Source organism: Gorilla gorilla, chromosome 10 (assembly GCF_029281585.2).
Source record: "Gorilla gorilla gorilla isolate KB3781 chromosome 10, NHGRI_mGorGor1-v2.1_pri, whole genome shotgun sequence".
NCBI lineage: Eukaryota > Metazoa > Chordata > Mammalia > Primates > Hominidae > Gorilla > Gorilla gorilla.
Genome location: NC_073234.2, coordinates 138958232 through 138977965, shown reverse-complemented (window position 1 = coordinate 138977965; position 19734 = coordinate 138958232). Strand labels below are relative to the sequence as shown.

Genomic DNA, 19734 nt, shown 5'->3' with positions numbered 1-19734 from the left:
CCCATCTCAGCCTCTCAAGTTGCTGGGACCACAGGCACGCACCGCCACACCTGGCTAATTTTTTTGTATTTTTAGTAGAGATGGGGTTTCACTATGTTGGCCAGGTTGGTCTTGAACTTCTGGGTCAAGCGATCCACCTGACTCTGCCTCCCAAAATGCTGGGGCTACAGGCGTGAGCCACCAAGCCAGGCCAATATTTAGCTCGTAATACATGCCAGGTAGGGCTGGGCTCGATGGCTCAACTCCTTTAATCTCAGCACTTTGGGAGGTAGAGGTGGGTAGAGGCCCACACTTCGGGAGGCCAAGGTAGGAAAATGGCTTGAGCTCAGAAGTTTGAGACCAGCCTGAGCAACATAGTGAGACCCCATCTCTATGAAAAGAAAGTTAGCTGGGTGTGATGGTGCATGCCTGTAGTCCCACCTGCTGGAGAGGCTGAAGTGGAGCCCAGGAGGTCGAGGCTGCAGTGAGCTATGATTGCGCCACTGCACTCCAGCCTGGCAGATAGAGCGGGACACTGTCTCTAAAAAGAAAATAAGGCCAGGCACAGTGGCTCACGCCTCTAATTCCAGAACTTTGGGAGGCCAAGGTGGGCGGATCACCTGAGATCAGGAGTTCAAGAGCAGCCTGGCCAACATGGTGAAACCCCGTCTCTACTAAAAAAAGAAAAAAAAAATAGCCAGGTATGGTGGCACACACTTGTAGTCCCAGCTACTTGGGAGGCTGAGGCAGGAGAATTGCTTGAACCCGGGAGGCGAAGGTTGCGGTGAGCCAAGATCGAGCCACTGCACTCCAGCCTGGGCGACAGAGTGAGACTCTGTCTCAAAAACAAAAAAGAAAGAAAAGAAAAAAGAAAAGAAAACAGAGGGGTGGCTCTGGAAGCTTACCCACTAGGCTCAACTACTCTCCCACCCTATTTTGTCACCATTCTCCTAAGGACTCAGGTGGACTCCTGCCTCCCCTTTCCCTCCTTAAAGTAACTTCCATCTCTCACACCCTCCCATCCCTTTCCCACCCCCTCCTAAGGCGCAGGCTGCAGGGTGCCACTGTCCTTCTTAATCTTTATTCCTCCTTCCAGCAGACTCTCAATACATCTTTGTTGCCTTCAGGGCAAAGTTGCCCAATTTGGGTATTTACTATTTATTCTTTCATTCACCACAGGCACACACTGGGTTCAACTCCCTGCTTTATCCCTTCCAGCTGTGGGACAAGTTACTAATCCTTCTGTAGTGGATTGAATGGTGAACCCCTACCCCAGCCAAAAAAACAGGTACATCCTTGTCATAATTCCTAGAACCTGTGACTGTGACCTCATTTGAAAAATGGGTCTTTAGGCCGGGCACGGTGGCTCACGCCTGTAATCCCAGCACTTTGGGAAGGCTGAGGCAGGCAGATCACAAGGTCAGGAAATCGAGACCCTTCTGGACAACATGGTGAAACCCCATCTCTACTAAAAATACAAAAATTAGCTGGGCGTGGTGGCGTGTGCCTGTAATCCCAGTTACTCGGGAGGCTGAGGCAGGAGAGTCACTTGAACCAGGGAGTCGGAGATTGCAGTGAGCCGAGATTGTGCCACTGCACTCCAGTCTGGTGACAAAGCGAGACTCCGTCTCAGAAAAAAAAAAAAAAAAAGCGAGACTTCATTTGAAAAAAAAAAAAAAGTGTCTTTGTAGATGTGATTAAATTAAGGATCTCCAGATGAGGGGATCATCTTGGATTATCTGTGTGGAACCTAAACCCAATGACACGTGTCCTTATATGAGACACAGAGAAGACACACAGAGCAAAGGAAATGTGAAAACAGGCAAGAAAAGTCTGGGCAACATGGCAAGAACCCATCTCTACAAAAACACAAAAATTAGCTGGGTGTGGTGGCATGTGCGTGTAGTCCCAGATGCTTGGGAGATTGAGGCAAGGGGGTCGCTTGAACCTAGGAGTTCGAAGCCGCAATGAGCTGAGATGGCACCACTGCACTCTAGCCTGGGCGACAGAGGGAGACCCTGTCTCAAAAACAAAAAGAAAGCGCTCTCCCTCTCCCTCTCCCTCTCCCCTTTCCACGGGCTCCCTCTCATGCCGAGCCAAAGCTGGACTGTGCTGCTGCCATTTCGGCTCACTGCAACCTCCCTGCCTGATTCTCCTGCCTCAGCCTGCCGAGGGCCTGCGATTGCAGGCGCGCGCCGCCACGCCTGACTGGTTTTCGAATTTTTTTGGTGGAGACGGGGTTTCGCTGTGTTGGCCGGGCTGGTCTCCAGCTCCTAACCGTGAGTGATCCACCAGCCTCGGCCTCCCGAGGTGCCAGGATTGCAGACGGAGTCTCGTTAACTCAGTGCTCAATGGCGCCCAGGCTGGAGTGCAGTGGCGTGATCTCGGCTCGCTACAACCTCCACCTCCCAGCCACCTGCCTTGGCCCCCCAAAGTGCAGAGATTGCAGCCTCTGCCCGGCTGCCACCCCGTCTGGGAAGTGAGGAGCGTCTCTGCCTGGCCGCCCATCATCTGGAATGTGAGGAGCCCCTCTGCCTGGCTGCCCAGTCTGGAAAGTGAGGAGCGTCTCTGCCCGGCCGCCATCCCACCTGGGAAGTGAGGAGCGTCTCTGCCCGGCCGCCCATCGTCTGAGATGTGGGGAGCGCCTCTGCCCCGCCGCCCCGTCTGGGATGTGAGGAGCACCTGGGCCCAGCCGCGACCCCGTCTGGGAGGTGAGGAGCGTCTCTGCCCGGCTGCCCCGTCTGAGAAGTGAGGAGCCCCTCTGCCCGGCTGCCACCCCGTCTGGGAAGTGAGGAGCGTCTCCGCCCAGCAGCCACCCCGTCTGGGAGGGAGGTGGGGGTCAGCCCCCGCCAGGCCAGCCGTCCTGTCCGGGAGGGAGGTGGGGGGTCAGCCCCCCGCCTGGCCAGCCGCCCCATCCGGGAAGTGAGGGGCGCCTCTGCCCGGCCACCCCTACTGGGAAGTGAGGAGCCTCTCTGCCCGGCCAGCCGCCCCGTCCGGGAGGGAGGTGGGGGGGTCAGCCCCCCGCCCGGCCAGCCGCCCCGTCCGGGAGGGAGGTGGGGGGTCAGCCCCCCGCCCGGCCAGCCGCCCTGTCCGGGAGGTGAGGGGCGCCTCTGCCCGGCTGCCCCTACTGGGAAGTGAGGAGCCCCTCTGCCCGGCCAGCCGCCCCGTCCGGGAGGGAGGTGGGGGGGGTCAGCCCCCCGCCCGGCCAGCTGCCCCGTCCGGGAGGGAGGTGGGGGGGTCAGCACCCCCGCCCGGCCAGCCGCCCCGTCCGGGAGGGAGGTGGGGGGGTCAGCCCCCTGCCCGGCCAGCCGCCCCGTCCAGGAGGTGAGGGGCGCCTCTGCCCGGCTGCCCCCACTGGGAAGTGAGGAGCCCCTCTGCCAGGCCACCGCCCCGTCTGGGAGGTGTACCCAACAGCTCATTGAGAACGGGCCATGATGACAATGGCGGTTTTGTGGAATAGAAAAGGGGGCAAGGTGGGGAAAAGATTGAGAAATCGGAAGGTTGCTGTGTCTGTGTAGAAAGAAGTAGACATGGGAGACTTTTCATTTTGTTCTGTACTAAGAGAAATTCTTCTGCCTTGGGATCCTGTTGATGCTCTCTGAAACATGTGCTGTGTCCACTCAGGGTTAAATGGATTAAGGGCGGTGCAAGATGTGCTTTGTTAAACAGATGCTTGAAGGCAGCATGCTCGTTAAGAGTCATCACCACTCCCTAATCTCAAGTACCCAGGGACACAAACACTCTGCCTAGGAAAACCAGAGACTTTTGTTCACTTGTTTGTCTGCTGACCTTCCCTCCACTACTGTCCTATGACCCTGCCAAATCCCCCTCTGCAAGAAACACCCAAGAATGATCAATAAAAATGAAATAAAATTAAATTAAAAAAAAACAAAAAACAAAAAGAAAGCAAACAAGCAGAGAATTGAGTGATGCGGCCACAAGCCAGGAAACACCTAGAGCCACGAGAAGCTGGAAGAGGCAAGGAAGGGTCCTCCCCTGGAGCCTTCGGAGGGAACGTGGTAGTTCTAATGCTTTGATTTAGGACTTCTGGACTCCAGAACTGTGAGAGAATACGTTTCTGGGTTTTTGTTTTTTGTTTTGGGTTGTTGTTGTTGTTGTTGTTGTTGTTTGGTACAGCATCTCACTCTGTTGCCCAGGCTGCAGGGCAGTGGTGCGATCATGGCTCACTGCAGCCTCGACCTCCCAGGCTCAAGCAGTCCTCCCACCTCAGCCTCCCAAGTAGCTAGGACTACAGGTGAACACCAGCACACCTGGCTAATTTAAAACAATGGTTTTTTTTTTTTTTTTTTTTTGAGACAGGGTCTCACTTTGTGCCCCAGGCTTGAGTGCAGTGGCAGGATCGTGGCTCACTGCAGCTTTGACCTCCCAGGTTCAAGCAATCCTCCTGTCTCAGCCCCCTAAGTAACTGGGGCTACAGGCACATGCCACCATGCCCAGCTAATTTTTTTGTATTTTTTGTAGAGATGGGGTTTCTCCATGTTGCCCAGGCTGGTGTCCAACTCCTGAGCTCAAGCAATCCACCTGCCTTGGCCTCCCAAAGTGCTGGGATTATAGGACTGAGCCACCACACCTGACCTAAAAACTTTTTTTATAGAGATCGAGTCTCACTACGCTGCCCAGGCTGGTCTCCAACTCCTGGGGTCAAGTGATCCTCCCTCTTCAACCTCCGAAAGTGTTGGGATTACAGGCGTGAGCCACTATGCCCAGCTAGTTTTGTTTTAAGTCACCAAGTTTGTGGCAATTCGTTATAGTAGCTACAGGAAATCAGCACACCTTTCCCTGCCTCCCTGTCTTTAACTTAGAAAGCAGACAGCAAGGCCAGGCGTGGCTCACACCTGTAATTCCAGCACTTTGGGAGGCCGAGGGGGGCAGATCATGAGGTCAAGAGATCGAGACCATCCTGGCCAACATGACGAAACCCCGTCTCTACTAAAAATACAAAAATTAGCCAGGTGTAGTGGCACGTGCCTGTAGTCCCAGCTACTTCGGAGGCTGAGGCAGGAGAATCGCTTGAACCCTGGAGGCAGAGGTTGCAGTGAGCCAAGATCACGCCACTGCACTCCAGCCTGACAACACAGCTAGACTCCGTCTCAAAAAAAAAAAGAAGAAGAAGAAGAAGAAGAAGAAGAAAAAGGGGACAGCACTGGCCAGGCACAGTGGCTCACACTGTAATCCCAGCACTTTGGGAGGCCAACGTGGGTGGATCACCTGAGGTCAGGAGTTCGAGACCAGCCTGGCCAACATGGTGAACCTTTGTATCTACTAAAAATACAAAAATTAGCTGGGCATGGTGTCAGGTGCCTGTAGTCCCAGCTACTAAGGAGGCTGAGGCAGGAGAATTGCTTGAACCTGGGAGGCAGAGATTGAAGTGAGCTGAGATTTTGCCACCGCACTCCAGCCTGGGTGACAGAGCGAGACTCCGTCTCAATAAAAGAAAAAAGAAAAGAAAGGGGACAGCAATAATATGTCAGCTTCATTTGGGTTGTTGGAAGGATCCAGAAGGTTTAGAGTGCTTAGCACGTGTAAGGAACAAGGATGAGAAGGTTATGGCACAGACTCAAGGCCAGACTGCGCAGGTCTGACCCTGAATTTACCTTCACCAGCTGCCTGGCTTTGGGTGAGCCTTTTAACCTCTCTGTGCCTCAGTTTCCTCATTTGTAAAATAAGATAATAAAATTTACCTCTTAGGATGTTATAAGGCAGAAGTTCTGAAACTTTTTGGCCTCAGAACCCCTTTACACTAAAACAATATTTAAAGAGTTTTTGTTTGTTTGTTTGTTTGTTTTTGGTTTTTTTCTTGTTTTTTTGAGACAGAGTCTCACTCTGTTGCCCAGGCTGGATTGAAGAGGCATGACCTTGGCTCACTGCAACCTACGCCTCCTGAGTTCAAGGAATTCTCGTGCCTCAGCCTCCCTAGTAGCTCGGATTACAGGCACGGGCCACACACCGGCTAATTTTTATATTTTTAGTAGAGACAGGATTTCACCATGTTGGGCAGGCTGGTCTCAAACTCCCGATCTGAGGTGATCCGCCCACCTCAGCCTCCCAAAGTGCTAGGATTACAGGCGTGAGCCACTGTGTCTAGCCTTGAAAGAGCTTTTGTTAGGTGAGTTATATCTGCTCATATTTACTGTAAATAGAAATTTATAATCCCAGCTAACTCAGGAGGCTGAAATGGGAGGATCGCTTGAGCCCAGGAGTTTGAGGCTGCAGTGAGCTATGATTGCACCACTGCACTACCTTGGGCAACAGAACTAGACCCTGAAAAGAAAGAAAGAAAGAAAGAAAGGAAGGAAGGAAGGAAGGAAGGAAGGGAAGGGGAGTGGAGGGGAGGGGAGGGGAGGGAAGGGAGGAAGAAGAAAAAGAAAAGAAAAGAAAAGAAATTTAAACTGATGCTTTAAAAAATATTAATTAAAAAATAGTCCGGGCGGATGGCTTATGCCTCTAATCTCAGCACTTTGGAAGGCTGAGGCAGGCAGATTGCCTGAGGTCAGGAGTTCGAGATCAGTCTGGCTAACATGGTGAAACCCCCTCTCTACTAAAAATACAAAAAAATCGGCCAGGCATGGTGGCGTGCGCCTGTAATCCTAGCTACTTGGGGGGCTGAGGCAGGGCAATTGCTTGAACCTGGGAGGTCGAAGCTGCAGCGAGCTGAGATCAAGCCACTGCACTCTAGCCTGGCGACAGAGGGAGACTCTGTCTCCAAAAAAAAAAAAAAAAAAAAAAATTAGTAAACACATTACACGTTAAAATAAATTTTTTTAACTTTTTATTTTTTTAGAGACAGTCTACCTACATTGCTCAGGCTAGACTCGAACTCTTGAACTCAAGGGATCCTCACACTGGAGTAGCTGGAACTACAGGCTCACGCCACCGTGCTAGATAACATATGAGTTTTTTTGTCGTTTTTGAGACAGTGTCTCCCTATGTCACTCAGGTTGGAGTGCAGTGGTGTAATCACAGCTCACTGCAACCTCTGCTCCCTGGGACTCAAGTCATCCTTCCACCTCAGTCTCCTGAGTAGCTGGGACTACAGGCACTTGCCACCACAGTCGGGTAATTTTTATTTTATTTTATTTTATTTATTTATTTATTTATTTAGAGACAGAGTCTCGCTTTGTCACCCAGGCTGGAGTGCAGTGGCACGATCTCGATCTCAGCTCACTGCAACCGCTGCCTCCCGGGTTCAAGTGATTCTCCTGCCTCAGCCTCCTGAGTAGCTGGGATTACAGGCGCCTGCCACCACGCCTGGCTAATTTTTTTTTTTTTTTTTTTTTTTGTATTTTTAGTAGAGATGAAGTTTCACCATGTTGGCCAGGCTGATCTTGAACTCCTGACCTCAATTGATCTGCCCCCCTTGGCCTCCCAAAGTGCTGGGATTACAGGCATAAGTCACTGCAACCAGAGTTTTTTTTAAATAGAGACGGGGTTTTGCCATGCTGCCCAGGCTGATCTCGAAATCTTGGGCTCAAGTGATCCTCCAGCCCTGGCCTCCCAAAGTGCTAGGATTACAAGCATGAGCCACTGTGGCCAGGAGTATTTATTTTTATTTTTTATTTTTCTGAGACAGAGTTTTGCTCTGTCGCTCAGTTTGGAGCATAGTGGTGTGATCTCAACTCACTGCAACCTCTGCCTCCCAGGCTCAAGGGATCTTCCCACCTCAGCCTCCCGAATACCTGGGACTACAGGCTCTCACCACCACGTCTGGCTAATTTTTTTATTTTACTTTTTTTTTTTTTTTTTGAGACGGAGTTTCGTTCTTGTTGCCCAAGCTGGAGTGCAGTGGCACGATCTTGGCTCACTGCAACCTCTGCCTCCCAGGCTCAAATGATTCTCGTGCCTCAGCCTCTTGAGGAGCTGGGATTACAGGCACATGCCACCATGTCTGGCTAATTTTTGTATTTTTAGTAGAGGCGTGGTTTCACCATGTTGGCCAGGCTGGTCTCGAACTCCTGAGCTTAAGAAATTTTCCCACCTCGGCCTCCCAAAGTGCTGGGATTACAGGCGTGAGCCACCCCGCCTGGCCTTAATTTTTTTTTTTTTTACTATTTATTTATTTATTGTATTTTATTATTATTATTTTGAGATGGAGTCTCGCACTGTCACCCAGCCTGCAGTGCAGTGGCGCGATTTCGGCTTGCTGCAACCTCCGCCTCCCGGGTTTAAGCAACTCTCTGCCTCAGCCTCCTGAGTAGCTGGGATTACAGGCATGCGCCACCATGCCCGGCTAATTTTTGTATTTTTAGTAGAGACGGGGGGTTTCACCATCTTGGCCAGGCTGGTCTTGAACTCCTGACCTCGTCCACCTCAGTCTCCCAAAGTGCTGGGATTACAGGCGTGAGCCACCGCGCCCGGCCAACTTTTAGATTTTTAATCAATACGTGCCATGTCGGGGTGCGCTTTATGGCTACAAGGGCATTAAGATTTCTTCCCTCAAGGAGCCAAGATCTGACGGTGGAAACCTATCTGCAACCACACGGTGAAAACTCAGGATGCTAAGAGCAATTCTGATGGGGCAAGCAGGGGACTGCGAGTTTGCAAGGGGGTCCTTAACTCCTGCGTGGGGGGCGGGGAGGGTGGATGAGGTTTTGGGTTCAGGAAAGGTTCTCCCGGGAGTGGGAGGGGGTCTGATGGACAAGTGGATTTGGCCAGCCCAAATGGACAGGGGGCCTTGGGACAAGAGAACTCGTGGTGCTGGAATGCCAAGCGGGCTTCGCTCTACTGTGAAGTGGCGTTCATGTCACAAGGAGCCAGTGATGGATGTGGCTCGGGGAGGAGCGCCCTGGGGCTCCGGGGATCCAGCATTCCTCGACACGTCGGCCCCTCTCCAGGCGCCTCTGCAAGTCCGCCTGGTGGCCGGGTCTGCGCGGAGTGTCTGCGGGCCGGGGGGGCCCCGTTCTCTTCCTGGGATGAGCCCCAGCCCGGGGACCTCCTTGTGACCCCTCCATCCCTCTCCAAGGCCGGGGCCGCTCCCCGGAGCAGCGAATCGTCCCGCGAGACCAGCGCCCCCGGCCCCCTCTCCCGGGGCGGCCTGGACCCCTCCCGGCGGCCGGGTGGTGGGAGGAGTCAGCGCCGGGCGGGGGAGGGGCGGCCGGGGCACGAGAGAGGGGCGCCGCGGGTCCGGCGGCTGGAGAGGGGGGCCCGGAGTGCAGGCCGCGGAGTCGGCGCTGGCGGGGGGGGACCCCGGGGCGCCCCCGGGCGGCGGAAAGCGGGCGCGCCCCTGGCCAGGCCGGGATTGGGGCGGGGCGCGCGGCCTCCCTGTGGGGAAGCGGTCACCCGGCCTCGCAGCCGCCGCCGCCAAAGTTTCCCGGAGGAGCCGCGGGCCGCCCTTCCTCTCCGGCCCCGCGCGCTGCCGCCCCTCAGGCCCGCACCGCCCCGGGGCGCCCGGCCCGGCTCCATTGAGCGCAACTCGGATCCCAACTTGGGAGGCGCCGCGGGCCTGCGCACGCGCGCGCCCTCCCAGCTGCTGCTGCCGCCGCCGCCGCCGCCGCCCACTCGGGAGCAGCTCCGGGCCGAGCCGGGCGCCCAGACCCCGGGCCCGCACACCCCGCGCCGCCGCCCGTGCCCGCGCCCGCCGCCCGCTGCCCGCTGCGCCCTCGCCCCAGCGCCCGCTGAGCGCGCCCGCCCGCGGCCCAGGCTGGGCCCGGCCGGCCCGGCCCTCGACAGCGGCAAGTTTGGGAGTTGCACGAGTTTGCGGGGCGGGGGACAGGCCAGGAGGGCGGCCATGGAGGAGGAGCGTGGGTCGGCGCTGGCGGCCGAGTCGGCGCTGGAGAAGAACGTGGCCGAGCTGACCGTCATGGACGTGTACGACATCGCGTCGCTTGTGGGCCACGAGTTCGAGCGGGTCATCGACCAGCACGGCTGCGAGGCCATCGCGCGCCTCATGCCCAAGGTCGTGCGCGTCCTGGAGATCCTGGAGGTGCTGGTCAGCCGCCACCACGTCGCGCCCGAGCTGGACGAGCTGCGCCTGGAGCTGGACCGCCTGCGCCTGGAGAGGATGGACCGCATCGAGAAGGAGCGCAAGCACCAGAAGGTGGGCGGCGGCCTCGGTCTGTCCGTCCGGGCAGTGGGACCGCGGGGACCCAAGGGCTCTTCCGCATTGGGCAGCTGTGGGTGCACACGTGTGTGTGTTCAGGGACCGGACCAGAGGAGACCCGACGTGGGGAGGGAGGGAGGCCCTGGCCTTCTTTTGCCCGACCAGGGGTGGCTGGCAGATACCACCCGAGAGATTAAGAGCTGTTCTCTGGAGTTCCAATACCACCTTTACCGTTTAATAGCTGTGTGACTTTGGGTAAGTTACTTAACCTCTCTGTGCTTTATTTCCTCACCTGTCAAATGGTAATCATAATAGGACCCACCTTAGAAGAATTAAATGGGACCATATAAGCTAAGTGCTTAGACATATTATTCTTTTCCAGACATGAAATAAGCCTCTTGCCCTCCCGAGTTACCCAAGAAGATGTGACATCAGGCCCAGGACCCTTTCTTCATCCCCCGCCCCCAGTCTCCCCAGAGCAAAGGGAATGTGACCTCCAGCCACTGAGCTTCGTGACCCCTAGTCTTCGGGTTCATATTTGCAACTTTCTTCCCGGGACTCCCCTAGCTTATGAACCTGTGGTAGCCCGTGTTCTCTCCTCTGATTTTATCCTTAATCCTCACAGGACTCTATAGAGACTATCTTCATTTTACAGATAAAGAAACCGAGGGTCACAGTGGGAGGAGGAATTTGTCCCAAATTAGTGGTGAGAGAGTCCCAGCCCCCGTGTCTCCTCCCCACCCTGTTTGAATTGGGGGAAAGGGATGATTTGGGGTGGCTTTAAGGCTAAGCCTCTGCCCTGTGATCAGGAGTCTCTCTGAATCAGGGCCTCCCCACTGGGCCTGGAGTTCAGACGAGGTTTCTGGAGAAAAGGAAGTGAAAGACATGTGGTTTCCTGCCCTAACCTCAGCCAGGGATGCTCTTGGCAGCCCCTTCAGACTGAGAATGGGAGGAAACACCTTTCCTTGAGGGATCAGGGTGCCTGAGCAGTCTCCAGCTTGCTGTTCAGCCTCAGGAAATACAGATGGCCTCTCTGAACCTCAGGGGCAGGCCATCCCTTATTGTGTACTTTGATGGATCGCTGTGTTTTGGAGTAAAATAGCCAAAGCTGGGTCTGAACCCTTTACCTGAGGGCAGACCCACAGGTAGGTAACAGCACTATTGCCACGTTTGACTGTGCTCGTCCTCATGGGTCCCTATGCCCTAGGGGCAGGAAGGAAACTCAGGCTCCCAAGAGTTGAGCAGCATTTCCAAGGTCACTCTGGGAGCCTGAAAATGCTTTGACCTGTAATTAATTTCAAGACTCCTAGAAGCTGGGACTTTGGAGCTAGACAGCCTGGTTTCAAACCCTACCACTTGCAGGCTGTGTGATCTTGGGCAAATCACCCAGCATCTCTGTGCTTCAGTTTCCTCAGTTCTAAAATGGGATAGTAATAGTACCCCCAGTAGAATGTGATGAGGTTTAAAGAGTTAATATAAATACATATAAAGTGTTCAGGACAGAGCCTGCCCATAGCAAGGGCTTTGCAAGTCTTAAAATTCTTTTTAGGCCTGGAGAGACATTCACTGAGGTGTTCACAGGCTCATATTAGGAAATCGTCCCCACCCCAAGCACCTCTACTTCTACCCTAGAGGCCTCCATCTCTCATAGAAGGTCAAGGAGGCAAGGGACCTTGGAAATTCTCTCGTGTGGCGCCTCTTATTAACAGGGACCAAGGGGCTTTGACCAGATCACACAGAAGTCCTGGCACCTATACTGTCCCCCAACTGGGGCTCTTTAGTTCTGTTGCGGGGGAGCTGGGAGAAATCCTTGGAAGCCATCGGAGGCCACCAGGTCTGAAGTCACATGGAATTCTCAGCAGCTGCACTTGTTGCCTCTGGAACATGTTCAGCTGGGAAGTGAACACCGTGCGCTCAGGGCCAGGGCTTGTTGACTTACATTGAGGATGACCTCTCTAAATCAAGGATGCAGTTCTTTTCCCACCCCAGCCCCAGACCCGTTTACTTCACATTCTTGGGATGGAGAGAGACTTGTATGATTTTTTTTTTTTTTCCTGCAGAGTCTCAAAGGCTCTTCAAGGTGATATTTCCACAAAAATCTTTTTGGCATGTCCTGGTTAAGTCTGTCCACCTCCATTCCTCTTCCCTTTCCCCTTCTTCTTCCCTCCCCCTTCTTCCTTTTCTCTCTCTCTTTCGGCAATTATGGCTCCAGTAAAGGACATACACTTTCTTCCCCCTACTCCTCCTTCCAGTAGACCCACTCACTCACTTCCACTCATCACTCAGATGCAGGCCACAGTTGTGTCATGTTCTGTCTCATTACTCAGTCTGCAACTCTGATGACAGGCCATAGCGAGCACAGTGCCCTTCTTGGTACCATGGCTCTGCAGAGAAAAGCAAAGTCTCATGTCAGGCAGCAGGCGGGTAACAGGGAAGAAAGGGAAAACACAAATAAATTCTAGAAAGCAATGGCTGGGCTGATACACTCGCGTGTAACATACCAGACTATGCTATTCATTCACTCATTCAGCGAATGTATTTACTGAGAACTTACTGTGTGCCATGCGTTGTTCTGGGCACTGGGAAGACAGTAATGACCATGACAGATGAGGCCTTGGCCCTGATGAGCCTGACTTTTTAGTGTAGTGCTATACCATAGAAATATTATGCAGCTTTGCCATGTTAATAAAAAACAGTGAAGTTGGCCGGGGGCGGTGGCTCACACCTGTAATCCCAGCACTTTTGGGGGGCCAAGGCGGATGGATCACTTGAGGTCAGGAATTCAAGACCAGCTTGGCCAATATGGCAAAACCCCATTTCTACTAAAAATACAAAAATTAGCCGGGCATGGTGGCGGGTGCCTGTAATCCCAGCTATTCAGGAAGCTGAGGCAGGAGAATCGCTTGAACCCGGGAGGCAGAGATTGCAGCGAGTCGAAATCACACCGTTGCACTCCAGCCTGGGTGACAGAGTGAGATTCTGTCTCAAAAACAACAACAACAACAAACCAGTGAGGTTAATTTTAATATATCTTATGGGACCCAGTAGATCCAAAATATTTTCATTTCAACATGTAATCAGTATAAAAACTTATCATTTGATATTCTGCACTGTTTTTTTCCTACTACATCTTTGAAATCTGGTGTGTCTTTAACCCCTGCTGCACATTTCCACTCAGACCAGCCACATGTCAAGTGCTCAACAGCCACGTGTGGCTACTGACTTTCCATGGGACGGTGCAATTATTCTAGCATGAGGAGGAGATAGAGATTTTTTTCTCCTTTTTTTTTTTTTTTTTTTTTTTTTGAGTCAGGAACGTACTCTGTCATCCAGGCCAGAGAGCAATGATGGCATCACGGCTTCCTGCAGCCCTGAACACCTGGATTCAAGTGATCCTCCTGCCTCAGCCTCCTGAGTAGCTAAGACTACAGGCACACTGTAATTTTTTTTTCCTTTAGAGACAAGGTGTCACTATGTTGCCCAGGCTAGTCTTGAGCTTTTGGGCTCAAGCAGTCCTCCTGTCTTGTCCTCCCAAAGCGCTGGGACTACGGGTTTGAGCCACTGTGCTTAGCCAGGATAGATTACAAAAAAAAAAATTCAGGCTGGGCACAGTGGTTCACACCTGTAATCCCAGCACTTTGGGAGGCCGAGGCAGCTGGATCACTTGAGGTCAGGAGGTCAAGACCATCCTGGCCAACATGGCGAAACCTCATCCCTACTAAAAATACAAAAATTAGCTGGGTGTGGTGGCGCACGCCTCAGGAGGCAGAGGCAGGAGAATCGCTTGAACCTGGGAGGTGAAGGTTGCGTTGAGCCGAGATCATATCACTGCACTCCAGCCTGAGCAACAGAGCGAGACTTTGTCTCAGAAAAAAAATCAGCTTATAATAAGTGCCATAAAGAAAATAAAAGTGGGAGACATGAAAGAGACTGACTAGGGTGGTGTTCTAACAGATGGGGCAGTCAGGAAGTCTTCCCTGAGGAGGTGACATCTGAGCTGAGATCTGAATGAAGGATAGGATCCAGCCACAGATTGATCTGGGGGAGAGGCATTCTAGGCAGAAGACGTGGCTACTGCAAAGGTCCTGAGGTAGGAATGCACTTGGCATGTTCAAAGAACACAGAGTCGGTGTGGCTGGAGCAGAGCAAGTGAGGAAGAGGACTGGGAGATGAATCAGGAAGGTGCCGGGGCTTGTAGGCTCAGATGAGGAATTTGAGGACTCTTGGTGCTGAGGGAAGAACGTGAAGGAGATGATTGATCAGGGCTGACTTCTCCGGAGAACCACTGGGCTGGTATGGAGGCAGCATGAGATTCTGAGTGGTCAACTCAGAGGCAAGAATCAGCAACCCCAGCATCAACTTCAGTTCGTTGAGAGAAGAAAAAAAAAAGAACTTAGGGTTACAGTCTGTATTCATCCCCTGTGGCTGCTGTAACAAATCAACACAAACTGGTCGGGCACGGTGGCTCACGCCTGTAATCCCAGCACTTTGGAGGCTGAGGCGGGCGGATCACAAGGTCAGGAGATCGAGACCATCCTGGCTAACACGGTGAAACCCCGTCTCTACTAAAAATACAAAAAATTAGCCGGGCGTGGTGGCGGGCACCTGTGGTCCCAGCTACTTCGGAGGCTGAGGCAGGAGAATGGCATGAACCTGGGAGGCGGAGCTTGCAGTGAGCCGAGATGGCACCACTGCACTCCAGCCAGGGTGACAGAGTGAGACTCCGTCTCAAAAAAAACAAACAAACAACAGCAACAACAAAATCAACACAAACTTAGTGACTCAAAACAGCAGAAATGTGTTATCTTTTTTTTTTTTTTAAGACAGCATCTCACTCTGTTGCCCAGGCTGGCGTGCCGTGGCGTGACCATGGCTCACTGCAGCTTCAGCCTCCTGGGCTCAAGCGACCCTCCCACCTCAGCTTCCCAAGTAGCTCGACTGCAGGCATGTGCCACCACACCCAGCTTAATTTTTAGCAGAGATGGGGTCTTGCCATGTTGCCCAGGCTGGCCGCAGACTCCTGGGCTCAAGTGATTCTCCTGCCTCAGCCTCCCAAAGTACTAGGATTACAGGCGTGACCCACCATGCCTGGCCAGAAATGTATTGTCTTATTGAACTGGATAATTCAATATTATGGATACAATGTCATACAGTATTATGGAGGCATATGTGTAATTATCATTATAAATAATACTGGAGAAATTTCCGGACATCAGAAGTCGGAAATGGCTCTCACTGAGTTCAAATCAAGGTGTTGGGAAGGCTCCATTCCTTTGGGGGGCTGTGGAGGAGGATCTATTTCTTTGCCTTCCCCAACTTACGGACTCTGCATTCCCTGGCTTGTGGCCCCTTCCTCCATCTTCAAAGCCAGCAGCGTAGCTTCTTCCAATCTCCCTCATATTCCTCTAACGCTGACCTGCCTTCCTCTTACAAAGACCCTGGCATGACATCGGCCCACCAGATAATCCAGCCAGATAATGCAGAATCATCTCCCCATCTCACGAGCTCTTTTTTTTTTTTTTTGAGACACAGTTTCAGTCTGTCACCCAGGCTGGAGTGCAGTGGCATGATCTCGGCTCACTGCAACCTCTGCTTCCCTCGGCTCACTGTAACCTCTGCCTCCCAGGTTCAAGTGATTCTCATGCTTCAGCCTGCTGAGTAGCTAGGATTTCAGGTGCACACCACCATGCCCAGCTAATTTTTGTATTTTTAGTAGACGGAGTTTTGCTGTGTTGGCCAGGCTGGTCTCGAACTCCTGACCTCAAGTGACCCTCCTGCCTTGGCCTCCCAAATTGTTGTGATTATAGGCGTAAGCCATCATGCCCAGCCTCAAGAGCCTTTTTTTTAAAAAAAAAAAGTTGGGGTCTTGCTCTGTCGCCCAGGCTGGAGTGCTGTGGTGCAATCACAGCTCACTGCAGCCTCAGCCTCCTGGGCTCAAGTGGTCCTCCCACCTCAGCCTCCCAAGTAGCTGGTACTACAGGCATGCACTACCACGCCCAGCTAATTTTTGTATTTTTTGTAGAGACACAGTTTTGCCATGTTGCCCAGGCTGTTCTCAAACTCCTAGCCTAAATCAATGCTTCCACCTCAGCCTCCTAAATTACAGGGATTATAGGTATGAGCCACCGTGCCATGCCTAAGATCCTTAACTTAATCATCTCTGCACAATCCCTTTTGCCATGTAAGGTAACATATCCTCAGGGATTAGGACTTGGATGACTTTAGGAGCCATTATTCTCCCTGCCCCAGCCAGTTACACTTGACTAATATTCTCTGAGCCCCGTGTGAGCCCAGCCTATGCCAGTTGGAAACAGAGAGGAACAGGGCTGGATGAGCCTCTTTCTGCTTCCAGGCCCCACCTGGTTATGGGAGGTCAACATTCCCTCTCCATCCCTCCACCACCACTTCCACCCCGGCCCTGCCCTTCACCTCCCCTGGTGACCTTGCGCCCTCTGTGCAAATACTAGGCTATTACTCCTCTCTTCCCCAATGCGGCAGGCTTCTGACAAAGGAGGTGGGTCTGAGAACTTATTTAGAAGATGGACAGAGGCCATGCCTAGCATCCGGCCACCTGGCCGCTTGTGATGGATTGTAGGGATGGGACAGAGATCAGCACACACATTGTTAGTGCTTTCTGGGTGCCGGGCATGTTCCAGGCGCTTTACTTATAGTAACCATTTAATCCTCACACCCACCCTTCCCGGCAGATACCACACTAGTTTCCTCATTTGTGGGGCACCAGAAGGCTGAATAACTCGCCAAGGTCAGCTAGTAAGCAGCAGAAACAGGATTCAGACTTAGGGCAGCAGGCTCCAGCGTCCATGCCTTGAACCACTATTTTATTTTATTTTTTATTTATTTTATTTTATTATTTTATTTTTATTTTATTTTTTGACATGGAGTCTCATTCTGTGCCCCAGGCTGGAGTGCAGTGGCTTGATCTCGGCTCACTACAGCCTCTGCCTCCCAGGTTCAAGCAGTTCTCCTGGCTCAGCTTCCCAAGTAGCGGGGATTACAGGTGCCCACCACCATGCCCGGCTAATTTTTGTATTTTCAGTAGAGACGGGGTTTTGCCATGCTGGCCAGGCTGATCTCAAACTCCTGACCTCAAGTGATCCGCCTGCCTTGGCCTCCCAAGGTGCCAGGATTACAGGTGTGAGCCACTGCGCCTGGCCCTTAAACCACTGTTTTATACAGACAACAGCAACCCTGCTTTGTGAGCTAGCTTACGGTTTTATCAGTACCGTTTTTTGTTTGTTTGTCTGTTTGTTTTTGCAGGGGTGGAGGGCTACCAGCTTTATCAATATAATTCAGATACCATAACACTCATTTAAAGTGTACACTTCTGGCTGGGCACGGTGGCTCACGCCTGTACTCCCAGCACTTTGGGAGGCCAAGATGGGAAGATTGCTTGAGCCCAGGAGGTTGAGACAAGCCTGGGCAACATAGCAATACCCCATTTCTTTCTTTCTTTTTTTTTTTTTTTTTTTGAGACAGAGTCTCATTCTGTCACCTAGGCTGGAGTGCAGTGGTACAATCCCAGCTCACCACAACCTCCACCTCCGAGATTCAAGCAGTTCTCCTGCCTCAGCCTCCTGAGTAGCTGGGATTACAGGTGCCTGCCACCACACCCGGGTAATTTTTTGTATTTTTAGTAGAGACAGGGTTTCACCATATTGGTCAGGCTGGTCCCGAACTCCTGACCTCAAGTGATCCGCCCACCTCGGCCTCCCAAAGTGCTGAGGTTACAGGCATGAGCCACCACGCTCAGCCAGCAATACCCCATCTCTAAAAAAAAAAAAAAGAAATTAGCCAGTCATGGTGGCGTGTGCCTGTAGTCCCAGCTACTGGGAGGCTGAGGTGGGAGGATCACTTGAGCCCAGGAGTTCAAGGCTGCAATGAGCTATAACTGTGCCACTGCACTCCAGCCTGGGTGACAGAACAAGACCCTGTCTCTAAAAATAAATAAATAAGATGTATACTTCAGTGGTTTTTAGAGTTTTGCAGCCGTCATCACGATCACCATCAATTTTATTTTATTATTATTATTTTTTCCAAGACAGAGTCTCACTCTGTCACCCAGGCTGGAGTGCAGTAGCATAATCTTGACTCACCGCAATCTCCGCTTCCCAGCTTCAAGTAATTCTCCTGCCTCAGCCTCCCGAGTAGCTGGGATTACAGGTGCCCACCACCACACCCAGCTAATTTTTGTATTTTTAGTAGAGATGGGGTTTCGCCATGTTGGCCAGGCTGGTCATGGACTTCTGACCTCAAGTGATCCGCCTGCCTTGGCCTCCCAAAGTGCTGGGATTCCAGGCGTGAGCCACCACGCCCTGCCACTATCAATTTTAGAACATTTTCATCACCCCCCAAAAGAAACTCCATACCTATTCCCAGTCATTCCTCGTCTCCCCTCTAGCACTGTGGCTCTAGACAACCACCAGTCTGCTTCCTATCTCTATGGATTTGCCAATATTAGACATTTTCTAAAACTGATCATATAACATGTGACCTTTTGTGTCTGGCTTCTTTCCATAATGTTTTCAGGGTCCACCTATGTTGTAGCATATGTCAGGCTTTCATTCCTTTTCAAGGCCGAATAATGTTCCATTGTATGGATGTGCCATGTTTATTTACCCTTCCATCAGCTGAGGGACACCTGGGTCCTTTCGGCTACTAGGAATAATGCTGCGAGGAACATTCACCTGCACGCGTTTTCATGTGGACATTGTGTTCATACCTCTTGAGCCGATCCAAGGACTGGAATCGCTGGGTCCTGTGGTAACTCTGTGTTAATGTTTTTGCGAAACTGCCAGAGTGTTTTCCAAAATGTCTGCACCATTTTCCATTCCCACCAGCAGTGTAGGAGGGTTCCAGTTTCTTCCTATCCTTGTCAGCACTTGTTATTGGCTATTTCTTTGACTGCAGCCACCCACAAAATAACTTTAATAGACTGATTTTATTTATCCTCACATTCACTTCGTGAGCCTTTGTTTTGGTTCCACCACTGAGGGAAACTGAGGCTCAGGGTGATCGAGTCAGTGGTTGAAGACCCCATGGAGAGATACCTGGATCAGATACCTAAGGAACGCTGGGGCAGGGGGCCCCGTCTGCCTCGGCATCCCCAGGATTCTCGAGGCCTCTGGCTCCCTTGGAGAAAGGTTTGTCCCAACTGTCTGTCCAGAGATCAGGGGGTGTGCCCCCCAGAGGTTAGGAACGTTCGGACCCCCGTATCCTGGGGCTGCTCTGTCTACTCTGAAGAGAGCTCCAAGATGCGGCATTAGCTTTGTGGTTGTCCTTGGGGCAGTTCTAACTGAGCCAGGTCCTAACAGCATAAACGCAGGCATCTGCCCCAAAGAAGGGTGGCTTCTGTTTCTCGCAGAGGTGCCATATGGGACTCGTGGTGGCCTTGCCGGCCCAGTTCTCACAAGGAAGGGGATGGCCCAAAGTCCCAGCAACCCAAGCTGCCCCTGAGGGTCAGAGTGGGTGGGGCGGCTGCTCTGGGCAGGCAGTGACCCCATGCTGTCCCCTTGCCTTGGCAGGAGCTGGAGCTGGTGGAGGATGTGTGGCGAGGGGAGGCGCAGGACCTCCTCTCCCAGATCGCCCAGCTGCAGGAGGAGAACAAGCAGCTCATGACCAACCTCTCCCACAAGGATGTCAACTTCTCAGAGGAGGAATTCCAGAAGCATGAAGGTAAG

The 19734-nt window shown here is 52.5% G+C and overlaps 1 protein-coding gene across 3 annotated transcripts in view; it reads left to right on the top strand.

Moving 5' to 3' along the window:
* The first annotated feature begins 8859 nt into the window (after nt 1-8859).
* Nucleotides 8860-19734, top strand: part of RILPL1 (Rab interacting lysosomal protein like 1) — a 60424-nt gene continuing 49549 nt past the window's right edge. Inside the window, exons 1-2 of one of the 3 annotated variants that reach the window (XM_055358320.2) lie at nt 8860-10033; nt 19579-19729. In XM_055358320.2, coding sequence (XP_055214295.1) covers nt 9725-10033; nt 19579-19729 — 460 coding nt within the window. In that variant the 5' untranslated portion in view covers nt 8860-9724. The remainder of the gene's footprint in view (nt 10034-19578; nt 19730-19734) is intronic. The other 2 variants (XM_055358322.2, XM_055358321.2) reach the window with 2 other exon arrangements.